This window comes from Colletes gigas, unplaced genomic scaffold (genome assembly GCF_013123115.1).
Source record: "Colletes gigas isolate AHSC1104 unplaced genomic scaffold, ASM1312311v1 Colletes_gigas_Sc00036, whole genome shotgun sequence".
NCBI classification, from domain to species: Eukaryota; Metazoa; Arthropoda; class Insecta; order Hymenoptera; family Colletidae; genus Colletes; species Colletes gigas.
In genome coordinates, this window is record NW_025106665.1 from 552743 (window position 1) to 575075 (window position 22333).

The window sequence follows — 22333 nt, forward strand, 5'->3', positions numbered from 1 at the left end:
TTGTACATGTAATTGCATCATTTGAATATGGCAGCAATAGTTCTGTAACGTTTCATGCTCTATGGATAACAACTGATTATTCTTCGTTTTGTTGCGTTCATTAATATTGCTACCGGCGATAAAATCACGCCACTTGTGACAAGACAGTTTCAAGCATAATGGTATAGCTAGACGCGCGCGTCGCAGCGTTGGAGATCAACAGTCTCCATCACGTGCAATTGATCATGCCACTTGTGGATACGGCCCTGAGTGCCGGCAGGTCTGTTAGCCGGCGCGGAACGTAGCGGCGCTGCATTTCAGGATCCGTCGTCGTTGTCGTACTTAGTTGCGTGAATTCATCGCGTTCTAACGATCGAGGGAGAGAAATCAAGCGAAGCGTAGCCGTAACCGTGTCCTCTCGACCGTGCGTTAGTGTCGTGCTCCTGAGGCACGACACATTACGGTGTTGTTTCGCGCACGCGTGTATTTATTCCGTTCTATAATCATTGACAATGACCGCCTTCGAGGAGGACTACTACGACGGTTCGCGGATTTTTTCCTGGCTCGCGGATTCCATCGACCTGCCGATCGACCAGGTGAGAAATTTATCTCATTTCCCTTTCATCTAGAGCAATCGTCCTTCTTATTTGCCCTCTGACCACAGAAAAGGAGGGCGCATCGATCGAATTTCGATCAGGTCGAATCTCGGACGCTCTAATTAAGTATCCTTGCGATTGATTTGCGATGATCGTCAAGGTTAAGGTTTGACATGCCCCGACTGGATTGACGTTTCATAGATTCTAACGCCGTGAATCAAGCCCGTTTTCAATCGCAGATAAACATGGTGGCGTTAGGGTGCATTAAGAAATCCGGAGTGGCCAGGAGCAATGTGATAATTCGATGATTCGGAGTAACCGCTTGTTAGAGCGTTCTCTGTGCGTAACTTATACGGTATACGTGCGTGGGATAGATACAAATGTCGCCGTTTAAATCGCTTTCACATAGTCTTGTATTGTACTTTTATGAGCTATATTAATTTACATGTACGACTCCGGAGATCTGGTCTTATAACCTGTATTGTATGCAATATGTGTGTCGTGCGTAATGATTAAATGTCAATAGTGCAATGAAAACTCGGTTCCCGATTCATCGATTCGTGCGATATTATTCTTAGACGGGGGATGAATTCAGCATCAAAAACAGTGTTACAAGAAAATTAAAAATAGCATTAGATATACAGTACGTTTAACTTATCGTAAGTGCATTCGTATTCTACGTGCTTCTCGTCCTTGATTAGACCTGTTCCCTGTTTCGCTGGGCGGCCTTATGGTGTACAGTTCTCGATAGTGAAGCCGTTGTATCGTGATAAGATAATCACCGTTAAAAACTTAAACGAATCGTGTGGATTGGCAAGCAATTTGTAAAACGATAAATGTTGACCGCAATGAAGTATACTTATATATATGCTGGAAATAGAACACTGGTGAGCGCATCGGGAGACGATTTACGTTATATAGGTTGCATCAAATGCAACAGTTGGGAAAATACGAGTGCAACATGGACTAGTTCCGCGCGAGTAGCCGGTGTTTACTACGGTCGTCGAGTAATGGTTATTTCGAAAGTAGATATCCTTTTAACAGAAAGGAAGACCAGCGCAATTTATAAATTAAATTTCAACGAAGTAGAATATTTTTTGAGTAGAAATTTTTTATAAATTATTTATTAGAATCGTTCGAAACAATCATATTTACACGATGTTTGAAAACTACAAAGGCGCGAAACCCTTTTTTGCTGTTCGCAAGGTAGTAATTGCGCCTTGAAAATTGGTCTGCGGTAACGAGCAACCGGTATGATTTTGTGGCCGTTGAGCGGTTCAAATGGAGCCATTTAAAACGCCTCTTGTCAGTATTATATTTAGCGAAACCTTTATTTTCTTTCCTTTCGCTCTCTGGGGGTTAGCAAAGAGCATCGTAATAAATTAAAGTTCAAACGATTAATTATGAATAATCGACGACGATGGCATTTTTACGTTTGTCATAATTCTTATCTACAGAGATAATCCTTATCTTTCTTGAAATTATATCTTCGCATTTAACTATTTTTAAGTAGTATTGCATAATATATCTAATTCACGTTCATTTTTTCTTCTATTTTGCGCTACGTAAGCGAGGGTAAAAATGAGATTTGAGTACGCATGTAAATTTTTTCGATAAAACACAGTGCGTACGCAAATTAAATTTTTCCTTTGCACAAATGTATACGATCAATCTGTACGATCAATCTCTTTTTCTGCGTAAGAGCGTCGTAGTAATTTAATTTTAGGACCACTTGCAATGCTTGAAACGTTATCGATCACAGACAATGTAATTCGATGCCGAAACGCGTGGGAGGGAATTTAATTGTATACTGTACTTGAAACTCACTTCGTTCAATCTCTCCGTCGTATCATCTGCTAATTCAATGATCGTCAACGTACGCGTAATTTATCATCTTACGATTATATAAAAAAGATGTGTGTAATATTTTGCAGTTATCTGTGTGTATTTACTGACCCACTAAAAAATAATAATGATAACACGTAGGCAGAAGTATCTTTTGTTTCGGCAAGAATACGCCCTTATATTACACATTTCTGCGTGTAACAATTTAGTAATCGTAAGATTGCCATAAAAAGAAAGGAATGACTTGCAATAATTCTTCGCGATCCTCCAATAGCGGCGTGATACAAAAAACTGCGTATAACTCATTAAATATCGTCCGAGCAATGTATCGACCTCGTTTCTCAATGTTTAATTCTAATTTGCTACCAATACTGACAAAAAACAGGAATAAATACTATACTATTTATTGTATATTCACAGAATTGGCTGAGTTATATAAATGGAAAATTAAAAGTTTTGGGAAAGTATGGAAACTATCAATCTAAATTTGATGTATGGAAAAACTATGCTCAAAGTGTCCATATACCTCGGTTGCCAAAATAAGGATTAAAGGTGTGGTTTTAAGATCCGAAATTTTTAGTAGATATAATTAATCGTAAAGTCTATGGTTCGTTCTATAAAACCAGAACCCAGCTTTAGTTCTTGCAGCTTGTACAGTTAGAAGTTACTACCTAGAACAGTTGCAACGGCGTTGCAACCCGCTCGAAAAGGAATGTATCGGTGGCTAAGGTTGTAATGGAACTTGAAGAATGCGTAACAAAACACGGCTGTCCTCTATTTTTGAGGAGCAGCGTGACCAGGATCCCGTTTCGTTCGCATGGACTTTTAGCCCTAGATGAAAAAGGACGCTCGAGAGCAGCGTCCCGTTACTCTCGAATTTTTTATTAGATAGGTTAAACGGAACAACTGGTTCGTCCAGTGAACCCTGGGCGAATGTCGGTTTTTTTCTGTTATTTCTTGCGATTAATATGATTAGATTGTTGTAAAATAGACAGCACGTTCTCCACATTAATTGCTATTCCTGTCTGTCGTGCCATTGCACGCGACGTCATAGCGGAGTTTGATGTAATTCACGATAATTCGCAGCACGAAATCAACCTCCGCTTTTCTTTTTACAACAATCTGCTGGGATCCTTTAGAACATTTCAAATAACTAAGTCGAAAACACGTGCCTCTTGCATCAATCTTCCGCTCGACTTATCAAGATTTTTTAGCATCGTATCAAACATTTCCGATAACACAACTGCTGTTACACTTTCGCCAGTATCTAGAAAGCTCGCGAAAAATATTTGCTTTAACGTTTTTGCGTTATTAAACGTTCTCTCGGAAAGCGAGCTCGACCAGGAATATTCTTTACTCCGGATGTCAGCACAATTTACACGAAATAATATACATTGTGCAGTAGATTATATTCACTTTAGAATCGAAGGCTGTTCGACGCTGACACGCCTTGCGGAGCTGTGATTATGAATCGATGACTCATTAATATTCTAGCAGACACCGGATGGAGCTCTGTGCATTTGCTACAATACTCCCCAGCATGTTTAATGCTTTCTAGGTGGTAGTCATTTTTAATAAAAATTCTTCGACGGCCGGAACAGCGCAGGTGATTACATCCAGATTAAATCGGTCGTTTAATCGACCCATTATAATTCAGACGGTTAATATATATTTAATCCACAATTTCGTTTTCATTCAAGTTGTTCGTGTGGTGAATGTACCGTGACGTAGAATGGAATGCTCAAATGGCGCCTAGGATGTCAGTGGCACTTCACTCGGATATATTTGGTCGCATTGCACTTTCTTGTAGTCAGTTACTATGGCAGGTCTTAATATAGTAGCACCACATATATCAAATTAAAATAATTTTCACAACTGACAAGCGTGGCACGCGCATACGGAATGTTTGTTTTATCTTGCACATTCTAATATCTTCATTATTTCTGTTTGTCCTAGTTTGTACAATCACCTTATGTAACTAAGCAAATTTGTCATGCTGATGAAACACTACGAATCACTTTGACCTTATCGTATCAGTTTAGGATAGAATTGTTCGATTACTCAATATTCAACTACTTCGAAATCCAAACTGGGACAAACTCGATTTCTAGGTCGAAATTATCGGTCATTCGAATACCGTTCAAACTTGACAAATATGTTTGAACTTTCTTTTCCCGTGATCAAAGCCACTTAAAATCTTTTCGAGCCGTTCGAAATGTTCTTGTTACTCCGGAACAAGGTTTTCTGGTACACGAGCAGCTATAGTTGGTGATAATTCATTAACGAAATATTTTCCAATAAACGTGTAAAATAAATATAAATATTAATTTAATATCATTAGATACTAGAATGTTTTCAACGGCAAGCGAGATTCGTTTTAATTATTTTCGTATCCACTGTTTCACGCCAGTTTATTTCCAAATTTAAATTGATAAAGAATTCTTTAAACTTAACCGCGAGCCACGGTCAAGGCTGACAAATCTGGTTTTACTTTCAGTTGAACAGTGTTCGTTTTACAAGAACCGAAAGTAGTTCAGGTTCCATCCGATTTATCCAGGGATCACAGAGTAAGAACCACTGTATCTGCGCCATTTATATTTATCACAGTATAATTTAAACAGATGTCGAAGTCATCTCCAGACATGAAAAACTGACGCCAGACAATGAGTTAATTATTGCAACATAGTTCAACGTACGTATCGAGTCATTATTATGCCGCGGCTATTATCCTCATTGAAATCGTATACGCGAGTCTAGTCAATAAGGAAAATCAGCTGTAAGAGGTACTACTCGAGATAAACGGGCGCACGGTCGGTTGAATTGCGATTTGTTGCATAAACCGGAGCCTGGTATCTAAAAAGGTACACGTAACGTGCAAGTAGTGCAGCGTAGCTGCGAGTAAATGTGCAGAGATCATTGGCCTTTGCGGACCAACCGTCGTGTCAAACGATCTGTTCGTCTCGATCCCTCGCGTCGAAATAAATCGACATTGATACGCGATTACTTAGGGAACAACGCGTATTAAGTACACACGGGTATTATTAATCGACGATCAACTAATTACCGTACAATGTAGGGCACACTCGAGCCTCGATCGTTTATTCAGTTTCATTTATTATTCGCAAGATAGCGCGTTCACGTTACCGTGAATAAAACATTAGACATATTTTGTCACGACAGATATACCGTATTAATGACAATAAGTATGCATGATTTTTTACGGTTCGTACGAATTTGTTCGTTTAATGAATGATTAATGCGCGTTTCACCTTTAAATTAACTATAGTCACGTGAACGATTTCATACGCGACGAAATATACGCGTGAAATTAATGAAACCTTGTAATTACGGTTTGAATATAAATTAATTTAAAAGATTGATCGCCCTTGTATTGCTGCTGACGGATTGATTTGTGTTTTACCGTTTCTTCGTCTTCGATCAATTGGACTTTTTCCTTGAGTTTATGTCTATGAGTAATGGGAATAAAAAACTTGAGAGAAGTGGTTGAATTTAACCAGAATTCATGTTTAGCTTCAAGTCGCAGCTAGACAAACATAAACCTCGCGTTATAAATTAATCTGAAGCGCTGCAAAGACAGTACATGACTGCACAAGAGATAGATAAACAGACTGTAAGCCTCAATTTCCTATATTTCCTAGTAGAATATAAGCAATGTTCAATAGCCTTTGCTTGCTCGCGAGCATTGCCGAGGTTGGCCCAATACGAGTTGCAGTTCCTTTCAAAACTGACCTTTCTTTTACCCTGAAATATATGTACACCGTGGTCAGGATGTCAGGGTTAGGAGGAGCAAGGCGAAGAGTGGACGACCTCAACTTTCTTCGATGAACGAGCAGAGTCTTATTTTACGCCACAAATTTCGCAAGCAGATCCCCAATTACGTATTTAAATGGTTGCATATCTTCACACAATATCAGAGACTACGTTTAATAATTTAAAAAAAGTAACTGTTTGATGTTTGCATTTATCTTCGTACAGGAATAAATACAGATACTGTAATAACTAGAGAATGTAGTTTACGAGATCAACAGCTCTATTAGTAACCGTGTACGGTTAAATACCGTTACGTTGTAATTTCTCTCTGATATCATCGCTATAACCAGTTTCGTTTCGAGATTGCAGTAACATCCTGTGCGATGCACAGATCGATTTTTATGTCTATGAAAAGTAGAAGTGATATCGGATCTTATACCTGCAAGTAAATTTGTCATTTGCCATGGACGACAGATCGAATGATCACAAATTGAATTCATATGTTCTATGCCCACGATGTATGCACGGTAGTTATTAATTAGTAATTAAAATCACGATGTCTGGAACACGTTTCATAGAAATTGAAATGCATCGAACGAATGTTATGAAATCAGTTTTTGCATGATTTGATGACGTGCGATTACCTGGAATTTTTCCGTTTATATAATTTTAGGAGTAGTTGGAAGATATGCAAATTAGCTAAGACGATCAAGAATAAGTGCCCTTAATAGGACTGTGTAATCCTATTTAAATCGGATTAGAGCACCAATTGGATTCAATACCATCGATACTTTCTGCGTAACCGCATTTAATTTGGATTTTCATTTTATTTACATTACAAAAATGCTTACTGTTCAAGTTAAGTCTCTTCGATTCTTTCTATTAACTCTTCGATCGTCTTAACTATTGGAATATTATTTTCTTATACTTTTCAAGAAATTTGGAAACGACCGATGCAAATAAAAAGTACATCGTTCATTCTGGCGTCGACTTCGTAGCATTTCTGTTGCACGTTGAAGGCATTTCCATTTCTTTAGCTATTAAATTCCTGCGGTATACCATTGTGTGTTAAATAGAACCACTAATGGCAAGTAACGTGTACTGGTGGCTGCTGAAATGCGATAACGCGATCGGCGGAAAGATTACTCACGTGATTGATCCTGCAATCGCGTGCACATTTTCCTTTGCCCTCGTTAGGCTGCTTTCACGATTAACCGATTATAGAAAGCGAACTATATCGATCATAGTGTGCGTGCACATTATCACGCTGTGAGGGCACCTTTTAATATGGTTATCAAAGTCTTCGTGCTCGTGTCATACGTAATCATAGACTACGCAAGCGGTCAAACGATTGTTTACTCGACAAAGACAAGTATTATTTGTAAAACTATTACCAGCCAGAAAATATTCTGGTCACTCATCCATCATTGGCAATGGGATCCATTGGATCGTTGGGTGCTGGGTTATTGTCGAAAATTTCGATTAAACGTGCTATTTTTAATTCAATATTTATTACGGTCGAGAATATCAAAGCTGATATATTTAATGTATTTACTTAAAACATTCAAATTTCTCTGCTTTTGTATCGTAATGAACCGTAACATTTTATACTCGTTACAATTATTAATGAATTTGATAACGCATCGATTAATGGATCAATTATCGTACGAAATATCTTTGACTTTCACACTTAGCCGAAAGTAAAAATGAATGGTCAAGCGAGCGTGGTCGCTAATGAGAACATTCACCTTACTACGTGAACTTCGACAGAAAGTATTTCGTGATCCTTTATTTTTACTGAAATTAAACGACGTTTTTATCATTACGGAAGAAACGAGGAAACTGTGTAAATATTTTTTCCCCGGCGTATTGCGAAATCTAGGACTCGTAGCAGAACTAAAAACACAAGAAGAGAATTGCAGACAACACCGTGCTATTATCTCTCGTAACAATAAAAGGGGCATGTACAAGAAAAGAAAAACATACTAATAGATAACCTCCGACGGTGCCATTAATTGATTGCAATTGTAGCTTTAAAGAAAACGTAATCGTTTTCTTCTAAATAAGTTTCTCTTCGCGTATACCTGAGAATCGTAACAAATACGAAAATTATTGTTCGATCGTTTAAAATTTTGAATGACTGTACATGATGGACGCGTTTGGTAACGAATTTACGTTTTTGCCATTTGTCTTTGATTTCGCCCGGAAGTGGCGTTTTATTTGCGTCAGGCGATCGGTCGCAAGGTAGAATTAACACTGATAACCGAGATAGATTCTCGCAAGTCTTGGTTAATTACTATACCAATTAACTAGATATAGTACATATCGTGCTTAGCTATTATCTCGCTTTTGCTTGAGTAAACTACTATCACAGCAGTATCGCGAAAGATGTTTACCGCCCGGGAAACGACAATGAACATTTTGCATAGCAATAAAATGAAAAATATAATAGTTTAATTTTGGAGTTAACGTATAATCCACTTTAGTTCGTACCTTATCAGTTTTAAGACTTATCAGCCTGATATATTCTCGGTTGTATTTTATCGTCTGCTCGTTAGCAATTTTTTCAAAGTAATAAACTTTTGTCTCGTTACTGTCCAAAAGACTGGCGTGACAGTAATTTATATCGGCGGTCGACGTTTGAATGGCATTGAAATATCACGCATAATACATTCTAATTTCGGTATGTACGAATCAATGTTTTGTCAGGCTTATCGCAGTCATGTTGTAAAATCCAGTCGTTTTTTACAACGAGCATAAAATAATATAAATTCAACGATAGACGCGAGAAGCTTCTCGACTCGCAGTTCGACGACCATCTTTTTCCAAACAAACTGTCGGAAGTTAATACGCGTTTAGTGTCTCTCGTGGCACACGGGTTAGCATGAATTAGAATCTTTGCACCAGCTAATGTTCGTAATTATTCGTTCCGGGTTGCATACGTCGAAGACGATTTTTACGACCTAATAAAGTGGTATTTCTATGAAATGTCTCGTTAGTAGTTCTTTGCGACATCAATTTCCTTCAATTTTGCCTTATTATTATTTTATTCCGCGTCGTTCGATACTTATTTGATAAAATGACACGCATCGGTGGACACTGCGATGCGTTCTTACTGAAAAGTTAGCGTGCTATTTATTCGCTAAGCAACCCTTTTAAAATTTATTACAAAATAATAGAACCTTATCGTAATGTTATTTTTATTTCGATTAATAAATTTAACGTTATTTATTCCTTGATAAATGGTTCATGTTTGCATCGTTTCATAGTTCGGTGATCACTGTCGTGCATTATTAATTCTTCGTGTAAACTCATAATTACATAAAGTAACGAGTCCATAGCTTTGACGTAATTCAGTCACGCTATCCACTTTAGGTCGTATCGAAACTCAAAATTGATTGCATGTATTATGTGTTACAGGGCTTAGTAATGATAAGCATTATCAGTATACTACAAGTATTTCGACCAACATTTTTAACATCGTAATCAAAATTGTTGATTTTAATAGTTTTCTGTTGGGATCTTCTTTACAACTGTGTCTACCTGCCCTTTGTTCGTTCCCAATTTTCTTGAATCATATAAATGAAAGTGCAATCTTTCTCCATCTATTATTTACGATGGAGCTATAACCTGAATCAATTTCTAGAATCATCTTGTATACTTCTTTGATTCTTAATTGTATTAGAACGATCAATCATACGCGATCATCAATTTCTAATTATCCATTCGTTTCTTATGCGTCGATAAAGATTCATGCTCGATGTATAACGAGCAAAAAAATGTTATTTGCATTTAATTGTCTTTAATTTTATGCTTTGCGTAATTATACGAAAGGTGTAACGTGATATTAATTTTAATGACAGTGCATGTTTCTTTCCTCTCTTGTGTTTGTTCTCTTCTGGATTCACGCGGGTTAAAAAAGTGCCACGCACGATAGAATCGAGGTTTCCTCGCGTTGGGAACTCCGTAAAGGTGAAAAGTTCGTCGCAAGGATTATGTTTAGATATTGAAAATAAAATAACTTTAGACACGCGCGTGTTTACTAAGGAAAGCCGTCTATGTCGATAAATATAAACGCGTTATAAGACGAAAATACCGGTATGTTGTCGCATAATTATACCAGAAGCATTAATTATTAATATCGAAGCGCTTCAGAATTTCTATTGTTACACGTTACCACTATACGCATGGCATTTTCGATGCACGAGAGTTTTTTTTATTCGAGAGGTTCTACGTCATGCGTGTAATTATTATTCCCGATTTAATCCAGTTTGTTCCCTGGGCACTTCCGGTATGAGAAAGTCGCGTGACGGACGCGTAGTGATTAGAGTAAGAGTTTGAAAGTTATAACGGGATGAAGTAGCGTAAAAGGCAAACTGCGTGAAAGGCAGATAGAAGAAAGTGGAAAAGAAAGGAATACGAAGACAGGTAGAAAGTAAAATATGAAAGGTAGGATGACTTTCAGTTTAGAAGGAGGCTTACGAAAGACGCAGACAGAGTGGCTAACAGTTATGGTCGGGATAAAATCAAGTGTTTGGTCAATACACGGCACATGTTTTTCAGCTTATGGCTCTGTTTCCGACGCAAGCATGTTTATGCGAAACGTCGAGAGATGGAGCAGTAAAGTAATCAGTATAGCGGGTATGAACCAGTATTTAAGTAGCCACTAGAGTTTGTTTCGATAGTAGTTTGCCGTTTGCATCGTAATTAGAAAGGTTAAATACGACAGTGACATTGCGATTTAAATTGCACTTTCTACGTATTCAGGTTCTCACCGAGCTAACAACAGCAGAACGAGCAGATAATATACAATATAAATACAACATTTGCGACACTGTTAATTGCAAATAACTTTTTATTATGAAATAACAATAAATAATGTTAACGTTTGATCGAAATCGTATTTAAATAATACATAGCCTCAACGGTTATTAAACTTTAAGTAAATGCAGTTAATTCGTAAGGGCGGCAACTTTTTGTCGAAGATGAATTTAAAGAAACTACCACCGGCCCTTTGGTTTACACGAGCGATTAAATAAATTAATGATACGGATGTATGGAGAATTTTAAACGTCTTGATACAACGTAATCAAAAAATTTTAAACGCGATCTGTTTGATTAAAAATTTGAATTCGTGTACGAAACGTAAAGGTACCGACAAAAGTTAGTTTCGACAAAAAGATGTTTCGCCCGCAGAGTGGTAATACTATTCCTCTTCTCCATCCATGGAGTCGACATCCCGTCTGAATCTGAATCCACCACTCATTCCAAAACTAGGGGAAGCTCCGCCACCAGGACCTCGTTGTACTTGGCCATGTCCTCTGATGAAACCATTGTTGAAATTGCGTTCGTATTGAAGACCAGCATGCGGCTGTGGTGATTGACCTGGACGAATGTTAAGACCACCGTAGGTGCTTAATGCTCCACTGTTTCTATCAAAAACTCGGTTGTGGTAGTCAACGTCTAGAGATGGTCGTCGGTCTGGACCATCCAAGGGCTTCGTTCCCTGAATGACCAGAGATCCCTGAGGATCAGCTTCTCGTCTGAATCTGAATCCACCAGTCATTCCAAAACTAGGGGAAGCTCCGCCACCAGGACCTCGTTGTACTTGGCCATGTCCTCTGATGAAACCATTGTTGAAATTGCGTTCGTATTGAAGACCAGCATGCGGCTGTGGTGATTGACCTGGACGAATGTTAAGACCACCATAGGTGCTTAATGCTCCACCGTTTCTATCAAAAACTCGGTTGTGGTAGTCAACGTCTAGAGATGGTCGTCGGTCTGGACCATCCAAGGGCTTCGTTCCCTGGATGACCAAAGATCCCTGAGGATCAGCTTCTCGTCTGAATCTGAATCCACCAGTCATTCCAAAACTAGGGGAAGCTCCGCCACCAGGACCTCGTTGTACTTGGCCATGTCCTCTGATGAAACCATTGTTGAAATTGCGTTCGTATTGAAGACCAGCATGCGGCTGTGGTGATTGACCTGGACGAATGTTAAGACCACCATAGGTGCTTAATGCTCCACCGTTTCTATCAAAAACTCGGTTGTGGTAGTCAACGTCTAGAGATGGTCGTCGGTCTGGACCATCCAAGGGCTTCGTTCCCTGGATGACCAAAGATCCCTGAGGATCAGCTTCTCGTCTGAATCTGAATCCACCAGTCATTCCAAAACTAGGGGAAGCTCCGCCACCAGGACCTCGTTGTACTTGGCCATGTCCTCTGATGAAACCATTGTTGAAATTGCGTTCGTATTGAAGACCAGCATGCGGCTGTGGTGATTGACCTGGACGAATGTTAAGACCACCATAGGTGCTTAATGCTCCACCGTTTCTATCAAAAACTCGGTTGTGGTAGTCAACGTCTAGAGATGGTCGTCGGTCTGGACCATCCAAGGGCTTCGTTCCCTGGATGACCAGAGATCCCTGGGGATCGGCCTCCCGACGAATACGTTCTGGGATCTGAAAGAAGAATGGATCTTATACCTGGTGTTCGCTTGAGAGTTTTATTTCTGAGTGAAATTGAAAGGGTTTCCTTTTGATAGAATGTTAATAATTCTATAGATGAATGCGTTGATAGAAAGATATAAATGAATACATAATAATAGGATAAAATTAATCCAAGAATAAGATGTCAGAAAGATGCCAATAAAGAATAACATATAAATAAAAGAAAATTTCTGATACGTGAGTATCAATTTACTCAGTTAGCTTCCAAATTCTAAGTGGCTTGGTATGAATTTAAAGAAGAATTTATGCAAAAGTAAATAAAAGTAAGTACTCACGTAGGACTCTTCTTCATCTCCAAGTTGTTCTTGTTGAGCTGCAGTGTATGCGATTGCACAGAGCAATGTTAATGCAAGACCGATGTATTTCATGTTGCTGGAGTTTGGTAGTCCTCGAAATGTTGAACAGAAGATTTCTGATGGCTCTTCGGTTGGAGCTAATTGAACTGTATGGTTACATCTGGCAGCAGCTTGGTCTTATATACAGACTTCATACTGCAAGCATTTTCCCTGTTTTCATTGTAATACGTGTCACCGGGGATTCACTGTCGATTCCGTATTTAGTTCTGTCTCTTTGCCTATATTCAGTTCTTCTTCGCGACTGCGGGGAACTCCTCGCCGCGGGTCAGGAAGGGTCATCTGTGCGAATCGAATTATCTATGCGATTATTATTCGAATTCGCGATGCATTCGAAATATGAAAATTAAATTTACATCGGTTTTTCTATTCATGCAATTATTATTTATTTATCCGTGACTGTTCCTTCGAGTATATACGATTATAAAGAATGCGGGAAAACTTTTCACGTCTCTTTAGTTTGTGTTAATTGTAAGCTTGCGTAGGTGTGAACGAAAAATTGCTTGATCAATCTGTAAATAGACTGAATTAATTGAAAAGTAGGGGACCTAGGTGTGATCCCTGTGGAACTCCAGAGGGGACGGAATCGTGTCTCAAACTTTGTTATTGAAGTGTAATATTATTAAATTCTTGATTTGAATATATATAGTTAGATAATGGTTTATTAAATGCAGTCCAAAGACGACGAAAGTTAACTTATTTAGTCACAAGCGCTAATATTCGATCGAGAAATATCAGTAATCTTATTGTAAGAGAAAGTAGGAGGTGACTCATCGTGAAAAGTGTAAACCTATTGAAAATAGCTTGCACATTCATGCATATTTCGAGAACGAAAAGATGTATTTAAGAAAAATCAACGTAGGAATGAAAGTGTGCAATTCGCTAGCCTCAGTACGATATGTTTACTTTCTAACACAGTTTCCCTTGTAACACGTTGCCAATCAATCGGGAAAATATGCTTCACTTTAAGACATTAAGTGAATGTAAAAACCCTGTCTGTTCTCTCTATAAAAAAAGTAAACAATTTATATATTTTTATTCGTAATTTGTAAAAACATCGTCTCGAATTGTTTTTACATTTTCCGGTTATGATACAGCAGGATAAATGAGTTGCCTTAATAATTGTACGAACGTGACAACGTCAATAGAACTCGGCACAAAGTATTTTTCGCTGCGAAACCTTTGTACACCTGTTTAAAAAAAGCATCGCTTCGTTCGATGAATGCGATACAGTGTGAACACCGAAGAACAATGGAGTCTATGCATTTGTTCCTTTTCGTATTCGGCCTTCGTAGTCGGCAGGACGTATTTTCTGTCGTTCCCCGTGAAAGGGGAAACCCCATGGACACTGGACTCGCTAGAATTTCCATGTTCCACGATGATCGTATTCAGACGTGTTATTTGCTCGCGAAACGCGAGACTCGGCAGACTGTTTTGACGATTGTGTCGCACATCGAGACGGAGATAACGATTAATCATCTCTGCTCGAGTGCGTCCCCGTAAAACATATGTCAATTGAAGACATTAATCGAGTTTTTCCCCGCTAAGCTGCTTTGATTTCCCACACTTTATCATTTTAACGCTGACGCTGCAAACCGACGTCACTCGTTGATTTTCATGAATGTAAACTAATATCTTCACTTTTCAAAGTAGAATTCCATACGAAAGCTCGCGGTCGAAAAGAAAATAGGCTCTTTATTCAGTCTCGCCGAGTAGAGGGAATTAAATTAAAAAAACAGTTGTATACCGTATCAATTGGTTAGATCAAAGCACATTTATGTGGAAGTGTTATTGTACCCAATTACTATTCACTACATTTGATGGCCACAATGCTTGATAAGGTCAATAGATTTTGCCATGTTACGTGTATGCGTAATAAAAGCCTATCTAAAAAATTCTACGCTCGAGATACTTCGTCACCATGCTGTTTCAACCGTTGTCGTCGTACTGCAAAATATCTTTAAAAATTCTTGAAGTTGTATCGTCGTTCTGCAACGTTTTGGGCAAAATTTCATACGTTTGAAATATTAATTTAAGTTCTTGTACAAAATTAAGCACGAATTTAAGGGACGACGTTGTTATGCGAGCGCGAGCACGAGATCCTGGGTCCTGGTTTTAGGACAAACCAGGGGCTCTATACCCTGGATGCCACGGGGTTAGATTTATAAAGAAAATGTATGGTTTCACGGACGAAGGAGTGGACGAACCAGGGTAGGTTTTTAGGATGTTTTAGGATTTTGCTCTGTCGTAATGGTACACCTCGAGCGTTAAAGGTGTACCGGGCTCGTGAGATACCCCTTGTCTTACTGTTAATAGGGTTCAGGGTGTATTAAGTGAATAATGCAAGTGAGGAATACTACTTGAATATATTCTGGTCGATGCTCAAGTACAGTGATCAATTAACAGAATTGTTACTATTGCTAGGTTGCCTTGACGGCAAAAGTTCTATGAGCTACTTCTCGATTAATCTAATGAACACTCGCGATTAAAACCACTAAGGTAGATAGTTGCTCGGTGGGGATTATAGCCCGATCTTGCCTCGAGTGTCAAAGTAACGACGTCTCGAGAGTTTTAAGAGTTTCAAGGGGTTGTACGCTAGATGATCGGGCGAACGCCCAAGTCACCAAACGTTTCGGTCCCATATACGAGTGATATGTAACAACGTAACGGATAGGTTTCTTTTCTGTGGACAGGTGAATTTCCTATTGGCACAGTTCACGGCACTGGCGATGGCTGGATTTTTAAGGACGTTCCTTAAACCATCCGTCGTGTCAGCAACCACCAGACACGTATTTGGCCTCGTCATGGGTGTCGCGCTTGGATATTTCTGCTTTGGCAAGTAAGTCAGTTCATGTCTTTGGGCATTAATTAATACGTCGAGAACAAGCTTTGACGAGCGCAAGTTTTTTTTAAAAGTAATTTCTCATTTACGTTATACAAGGGTACGACACTACAGATGAGATCCGCTTCGGCGAAACTTTTTTAGCGCTCGATCACGAGTCGTGGCCATTTTATCGTGTTCCAGTATACGTGAACTATGAACCACCACGATCTCTGTAACAGATTGCCTTTTAACAACTTCCTAACAAATACATACATACGTTCTATTGTTCGAATCGTTCAATCTTAGGTTCTTCGATTGGAAATGATCCTCCAAGGTTGCAGACAAACCCAAATATCACCTGAGAGTTACGAACGCAATAGACGAAACGTTTACACATCTCTATTCAGGTGCAAGTGGTCATATTAAGCACTTGATGTGAAGATAAGCGGATATACAGTCAGTCGCACAAGTTTTACACCCATCTAATGTAGTTCAAATAGCCGAAGTAAACTAAAAACGACCAATTGTAAGACTGTTTTCGAAATGGAGAACCAGCTAAATGTTAACATAATCATAGAATCAATTCTTGTAATCTATTGGTATAATGTGATTATCGTAGAAGTACAATATTGTGTATATAACAGAGAATTATTGCACAACGCTTACAGTCGAATTTTATCTTCATAGTTACGTATGTTATTTTTGGTATCATTGTATTTGACAGTATTCGGTAGATAGAACTTTATCGATGCTCTTATTTTCTACCAGCGGTTAACTGGGGATTATTCGCGTCGAAATCATCTCTGAGGACAGTTTTTTTTTTTAGTTTTCCTTAGTTCGGTCTTTGTATTGAAAATTTGTATACATTATGTAAATGTGTTTCCCCGATAGATAGCGTTGAATCCATTTCTGAAGCGGATCTCACCTTTAAAGACACTCCCTGTAGAAAGAGTGCCCTAGTTGCATCAACCTACTTAGTGTGAATTTCAATGATAGAAAATCAGATACCATCGACTGTTTCGTGGTTTCAAGGCATAAACGATTCCGTTGACATAAATCTCCCTCGAATGAAAATGCCAAGACGGTATCAAATTCGATCAAAAAATGTTTAGAAACGAAATTCGTACCTTTGTATCTCGTGTCCGAAGCTCTTCTAGCGATAACTTGAATGAAGTGACTCATAGTCGCTCAAGGTTGAACCATTACGATCGCGATAAGTGCTAAAATTATGTTCCTATTTCCGAACACAAAGTCGAAAGCAATTAAAACAATGAAAAAGAAGTCTGCAGATTCAGTTGATGTCATAGTCGAGATATTTTTGCGTCCTAATGTCACGCGCATTTTTAACTTAGCTTCGAACTATGTCACGTCTATTTTTAATCTACACTTTGTTTAAATTCGACATACTGTACGCTCGTTATATCATACGGATTCGATGATATTTTTTTTTAAATATGACGATCAAGTTTTTATTCAACGTATGAATGCGAGGTTGTTCAGAAAACATTTATTGGCGTCATTTTTAAAAATAGCGAAGAATGAAGACGAAGCATAGATTTCTATTTAAGTAAGAAATATCTTCATTGTGTCACATGCTCTTTCAAAACGTCTGGAATAGATGCGATCAAGTTTATTTGAATAATATAAGTGGTTGGTTTGGTTTGAAGGTTTCAAACTAAGCTCAACTCAGATTGTATTTTCAAGTTACTCCTCTAAAACCAACATGATATACTTTACGAAGTTATGTTTTTTCAGGCAGACGATACACCTTGCGCTCCTTCCTGGTTTATGTTACATAGTAATGCGCACACAGAATCCTCGCAATCTGCAGAGGCAAGTTACACGCAACGATACAGTTATTCTAATTACTAGTAACACTACGACAACATTAATCGCTGCATCGATTATTAAAAACCTCGCACGCTCACGGAATTTTATAAATGCTAAACGAAGGTAGCATAAATCGAAAAAGAGAAAAAATATTATATTTACATATACAATAAGCAAACACTCGTTACAAAGTGTCTCACTTTTCCGAGCTTAATATTTTCGAAATCCTTTTGATCCTTTTTTTATTCGTGCATTAGCTGCGTTTACGAGTACACGAATTTCCGCAACGGTGTCTGCATACTGCGATAAAACCTGAAAAATGTACACAGATAATGCTATAAATAGAGATTTTTAAATTCCTGCGTAGTAATGTGTAGCAGGAATTGTTGTATTTTCTCGACGCCCATTAATTGTTTCATCTTACTCGTTATCAGTATGCAAACATAAATATATGAATTTCTTTTTAAAACTGTAATTATCGCTCAAACGATACAATACAAAAGGTGCTTTAAACTTAAGCTCCAATATTGATAGTTTCAAGTTAGATAGTAAAATAATAGTTGTTGAAACGATCATTCGCTATGGCACTTTCTACCCATATCTTATCCGTTGCTGTGATCACGTATTTTTTAAATTGGCAAAAATGTCGCGTAGATAGATTTTTAAAACATTAAACTCACTTTTAAATCGCCGATAGAAATGGATGGAATGTAACAGATTGAAATGTTTGCTCGTGAATTCGTTATTACACGCGCAACAGCCTAATATACGCGTCTAGCCTGCGTTAGATATTAAAGTAGGAAGCCTTTTCGCGTTCGTTCTGCCACGGCCAATGATCGTTCCTTGAACTTGGTAACTCATCTTGATAACACGTTTCAGGGGTGTACTGACGACCGCGATGGTCTACTTATCGTGCGTGCATTATCATCGACAGATATACAGTTATGGCTCGTACACTCTTGATATCACCGGTAAGTATTGCGCGTGCCATCTCGGTACGATCGCCGACGAAGGGAATTCAGTTTCATTTGCCGCGCAAACTACGCGAATATCGCGTGTCAACGGCTGGACACTTGATACAGCGAACGATTTGCGTCTGTAATTAGAAGCGCGGATAACAGAGACGCGGAAACGACATTGGCAATGTCCGAGATATTTTCGCGATTTAGTATTTGTACTTTCTACCATCGCGAGTCTCTAATTTGAATCTACATACATATCTGGTGTATGTATTTGTTTCGTCAACATGAAAGAAGAAGCGACAGAGAATGTGCCAATTTTGTAGTTTGTATTCGAAAAAGGAACACCATCCTGGCCGGTGTCACGTATACGTGATTTTGCCAATTTCAGTCGTTCTCAAGACAATTTCTGGTAACGAAAAATGTACCGAATCGTTTGGGTTGCAGGGCCGCTGATGGTGATAACGCAAAAAGTGACGAGCCTCGCGTACAGCATACACGATGGGCTGACACGACGCGAAGAGGAACTCACACCATCGCAGCTCAAACAAGCCGTGAAGTGAGTTGACGTCTTCTACTAACGGGCCTTTATTCGTACAATACGAGAACGCACAGATGCTCCGCCGTATCTGACGCAACTTTCATTCATATTCAAGCATCGTGACACTCATCTCGCGATGACTCAGGTTTTACTATATTATTTGGTCGTAGGATGCGGTAAAATCCATTATGCATGATTTATTGTAGAAAGATGCCCAGCACTTTGGAGTACTTTAGCTACGTCTTCCATTTTCAAGCTCTGATGGCCGGGCCGGTGATACTGTATCGCGATTACATTGATTTCATTCAAGGGCATCATTTAAGTGGACGGAAACCTCTGACGGTAAACATAATTACGATCGTTTTCCTCTGCACAGACCTGAAGCAAACGGGTCAACAAACATGGTGAATAAATACCCGTGTAAAATACTCGTAAAATTGAAGGAAATATATCCCATCGACTAACAAGGGATGATCCCCGAAAATTAAAACAGTCTGAAATTTTTTGAGCAACATAGGGATAGAGTAGGACCTTATTTCTTTCGTGTTAAGTACAAAATGCGACTCCTGATTAATTTTCGTTAATTGTACCCCACGATTTGATCACAATATCCTCTGATCCTGGAATACTTGAATATTGTCAATTACGTGCGTGAATAATGTCGTAAATATGGCCTAGTGCCTCACAGATTGTAACATTTTGATCTGGGGAGCACGCTGGCCACTTTAATAAATTAACGTTAAACGTTTCAATCCATTCCATTGTTGTTCGATTCTTATGTGTTGGTACATTATCTTGTCGGTACGTCCAAGAAATTCTCTTCTGGAATTTCCATGTATTATTCATTCCGGAGTAAATGCAGTCCACGCCATTAGCGTTCCCCCACCGACATTGTGTTTGGGAAAGTATTTTGTAAGTTTCAAGATTCTTTGAAGTTCCGTTGCGGATCATTCCTTGTGAATACCACTGCTTATCTCTATTCGTCTATTAACTCGAGACGAAAAAAATTGTAGCTATAATCGAATAAAATCCAATTGAATGCTCAAGGTCATTTCCCCTCCTACGTATCATATTAATCGTGACACCCACTTTTACTTTACGCTAACTTGTCTCCCTAGTCGAGAAACGCACAACATGTATTTGCCATTTGTGTAAAAAGATAAGAGACAGAGTGGCAAAGTAGCCAAACAGTGTGGTGGGGATAGTCTTTCAACGACCTCTCGATAACTGAGATCTCCAATCCCATAAAATAAGTTTTGAGATAAGAGGAATGTCCTTTGTTTGGCAAATAAGTAATAGTAAATTTTTACGAGTATTGTATGGCTCTTCGTGGTCCAAAGGCTGAACGAATGAAGAGGGTATAAATTTTGTTTTCAGGGTTGTGACAAAAATTCTAGTCATTACGATGAAATAATCCTGGAACCATCCCCGATACCAGTCGTGGTAAAAAAGACTATAACCAGTTTATTTTTCGCCGCTTTGCTCGTGACTTTGATGCCAAGATACCCGATTCAAAGAGTGAAAGGTTCGTCCAGCTCGTCTAGTATTCATGCGTGCCGTTAAGTTCCTTCTTTGACGGGGCTTCGTTTTGTTCGCAGACGAAGACTTCTTAGCGAATACGACGATACTCCAGAAATTCGGGTACTTGATGATTGCCACTACGTTGGTCCGTTGCAAGTATTATCACGCCTGGATTTTTGTCGATGCTATATGCAATAATTCTGGCCTCGGTTTCAACGGATATAAGGAAAACGGTGAACCCAACTGGGACCTGTATTCTAATGTCGATGTTATCAGTTTCGAGGTATTTATCACGCACGGTTACTTCTGTTCAACGGCGTCTGTATAATTACCTAATTACGGGACAATTAGAATCGCATATCATTAAGGTACAGACTTTAAGTTAACGTTCGCGATATTATGAGATTGTTCGAATATTTTAGACGTCTCAGAATTTGAAAGAGAGCATCGAAAGTTGGAACAAAGGAACCAATCAGTGGCTCAGATCTATCATGTACGATAGAACCAAATCCAACAAGCTCATGTATACTTATGCTCTTTCCGCATTGTGGCACGGTTTTTATCCAGGTTACTATTTGACATTCGCCAACGGAGCCTTCTTCACTGTGGTGTCACGTATCGTAAGCGAAATTTTTATTCCAACTCGTTCCGATTTTTTTCCATTAAAAATAGAATTCGTCCACGATAAGGCTTTGTTTCTTATTGCAACAGAATCGTCGTAAGATTCGACCGTACTTCTTAGGGTCCAAAAGCAAAAAGTTCCTTTACGATGTGATTTCCTTCGTTGCAACGCGATTCTTGATGGCCTACATTTCCTTCAGCTTTGTACTCTTGGAATTTGTTCCAAGTATCCAGATGTACCTGTAAGTACCTAATTGTTATCTTTATGTAAACACTGTTCGACGGTATAACGTATTTTCATTTTCTAGGTATTTAAAAATGATCCCACACTTAGTGGGTCTAGCTATATTAGTCATCGGACCTTTTCTTCCGAAGATTCCGGCGCCCGGAAAAGTAGCCGAGAAAGAGATTAACGCTTCTCAGGAATTAATCAACGGGACTGCGCGCAAAACCATGTAAACTTTATTTCGACGCGGTCGTACGGTCGCGAGAGAAAAATATTTTTTATGAATGTTTTACTATATATAAATATATATGTATAAATATTATGTATATATTATATATACACTCGCGCATATATACGTACGATATGTATTGTTATGACGTGTTACCGGTTACAGATGTCGAGCGTGTTAAAAAAAAAGTATAGTTGTTTTATATAATATGAGTGAGTATATCGTATATATATATATGAGTGTTCGTGTATATGTTAAGAAAGAAGACCGTTTGCCGATTGACGTTTGACGGCGAACAGACGACACCGGACAACGTTGCAGATTTTATTGTTCGCGCGAATACATGGTGATTATCTTTAACGTTTTCACGTTCCTTTTCCCTCTCCACTTTTTCTCTTTACGGCGTTACGATAAAAAAAAAAAAAAAAAAAACAATTTAATAATTTGCTTGGAACGTGTTACACAGTTTTTAATTCTAAGAATTTGTGAGCGATTTTACAGTTTTATACTTTTTAGTGTCAGAAATAATA

General features: G+C 38.6%; 2 protein-coding genes across 2 annotated transcripts; one reads left to right on the forward strand and one right to left on the reverse strand.

Moving 5' to 3' along the window:
- Positions 1 to 228: 228 nt before the first annotated feature.
- On the forward strand, positions 229 to 22163 carry LOC122402425 (lysophospholipid acyltransferase 2). The gene is made up of 11 exons (XM_043405196.1): positions 229 to 575; positions 15746 to 15891; positions 17632 to 17709; positions 18586 to 18677; positions 19113 to 19224; positions 19413 to 19548; positions 20584 to 20731; positions 20805 to 21010; positions 21150 to 21347; positions 21439 to 21590; positions 21657 to 22163. The coding sequence occupies exons 1-11, from the start codon at positions 492 to 494 to the stop codon at positions 21805 to 21807; spliced, it is 1503 nt and encodes a 500-aa protein (XP_043261131.1). The 5' UTR covers positions 229 to 491; the 3' UTR covers positions 21808 to 22163.
- Positions 11091 to 13164, reverse strand: LOC122402426. The gene is made up of 2 exons (XM_043405197.1): positions 12975 to 13164; positions 11091 to 12651 (listed from the first exon to the last, which is right to left on the reverse strand). Exons 1-2 carry the CDS (start codon positions 13065 to 13067, stop codon positions 11398 to 11400), a joined length of 1347 nt encoding a protein of 448 aa, XP_043261132.1. The 5' UTR covers positions 13068 to 13164; the 3' UTR covers positions 11091 to 11397.
- Positions 22164 to 22333: the final 170 nt, after the last annotated feature.

Bases quoted from the DNA above. Each gene is read 5' to 3' on its own strand.
- LOC122402425 (XM_043405196.1), top strand. From the start codon at position 492: ATGACCGCCTTCGAGGAGGACTACTACGACGGTTCGCGGATTTTTTCC. The intron at 18,678-19,112 runs GTAAGTATTGCG...TTTGGGTTGCAG, and splicing joins GTACACTCTTGATATCACCG to GGCCGCTGATGGTGATAACG. The intron at 21,591-21,656 runs GTAAGTACCTAA...TTCATTTTCTAG, and splicing joins CCAAGTATCCAGATGTACCT to GTATTTAAAAATGATCCCAC.
- LOC122402426 (XM_043405197.1), bottom strand. From the start codon at position 13,067: ATGAAATACATCGGTCTTGCATTAACATTGCTCTGTGCAATCGCATAC. The intron at 12,652-12,974 runs GTGAGTACTTAC...TTCTTCTTTCAG, and splicing joins GAGATGAAGAAGAGTCCTAC to ATCCCAGAACGTATTCGTCG.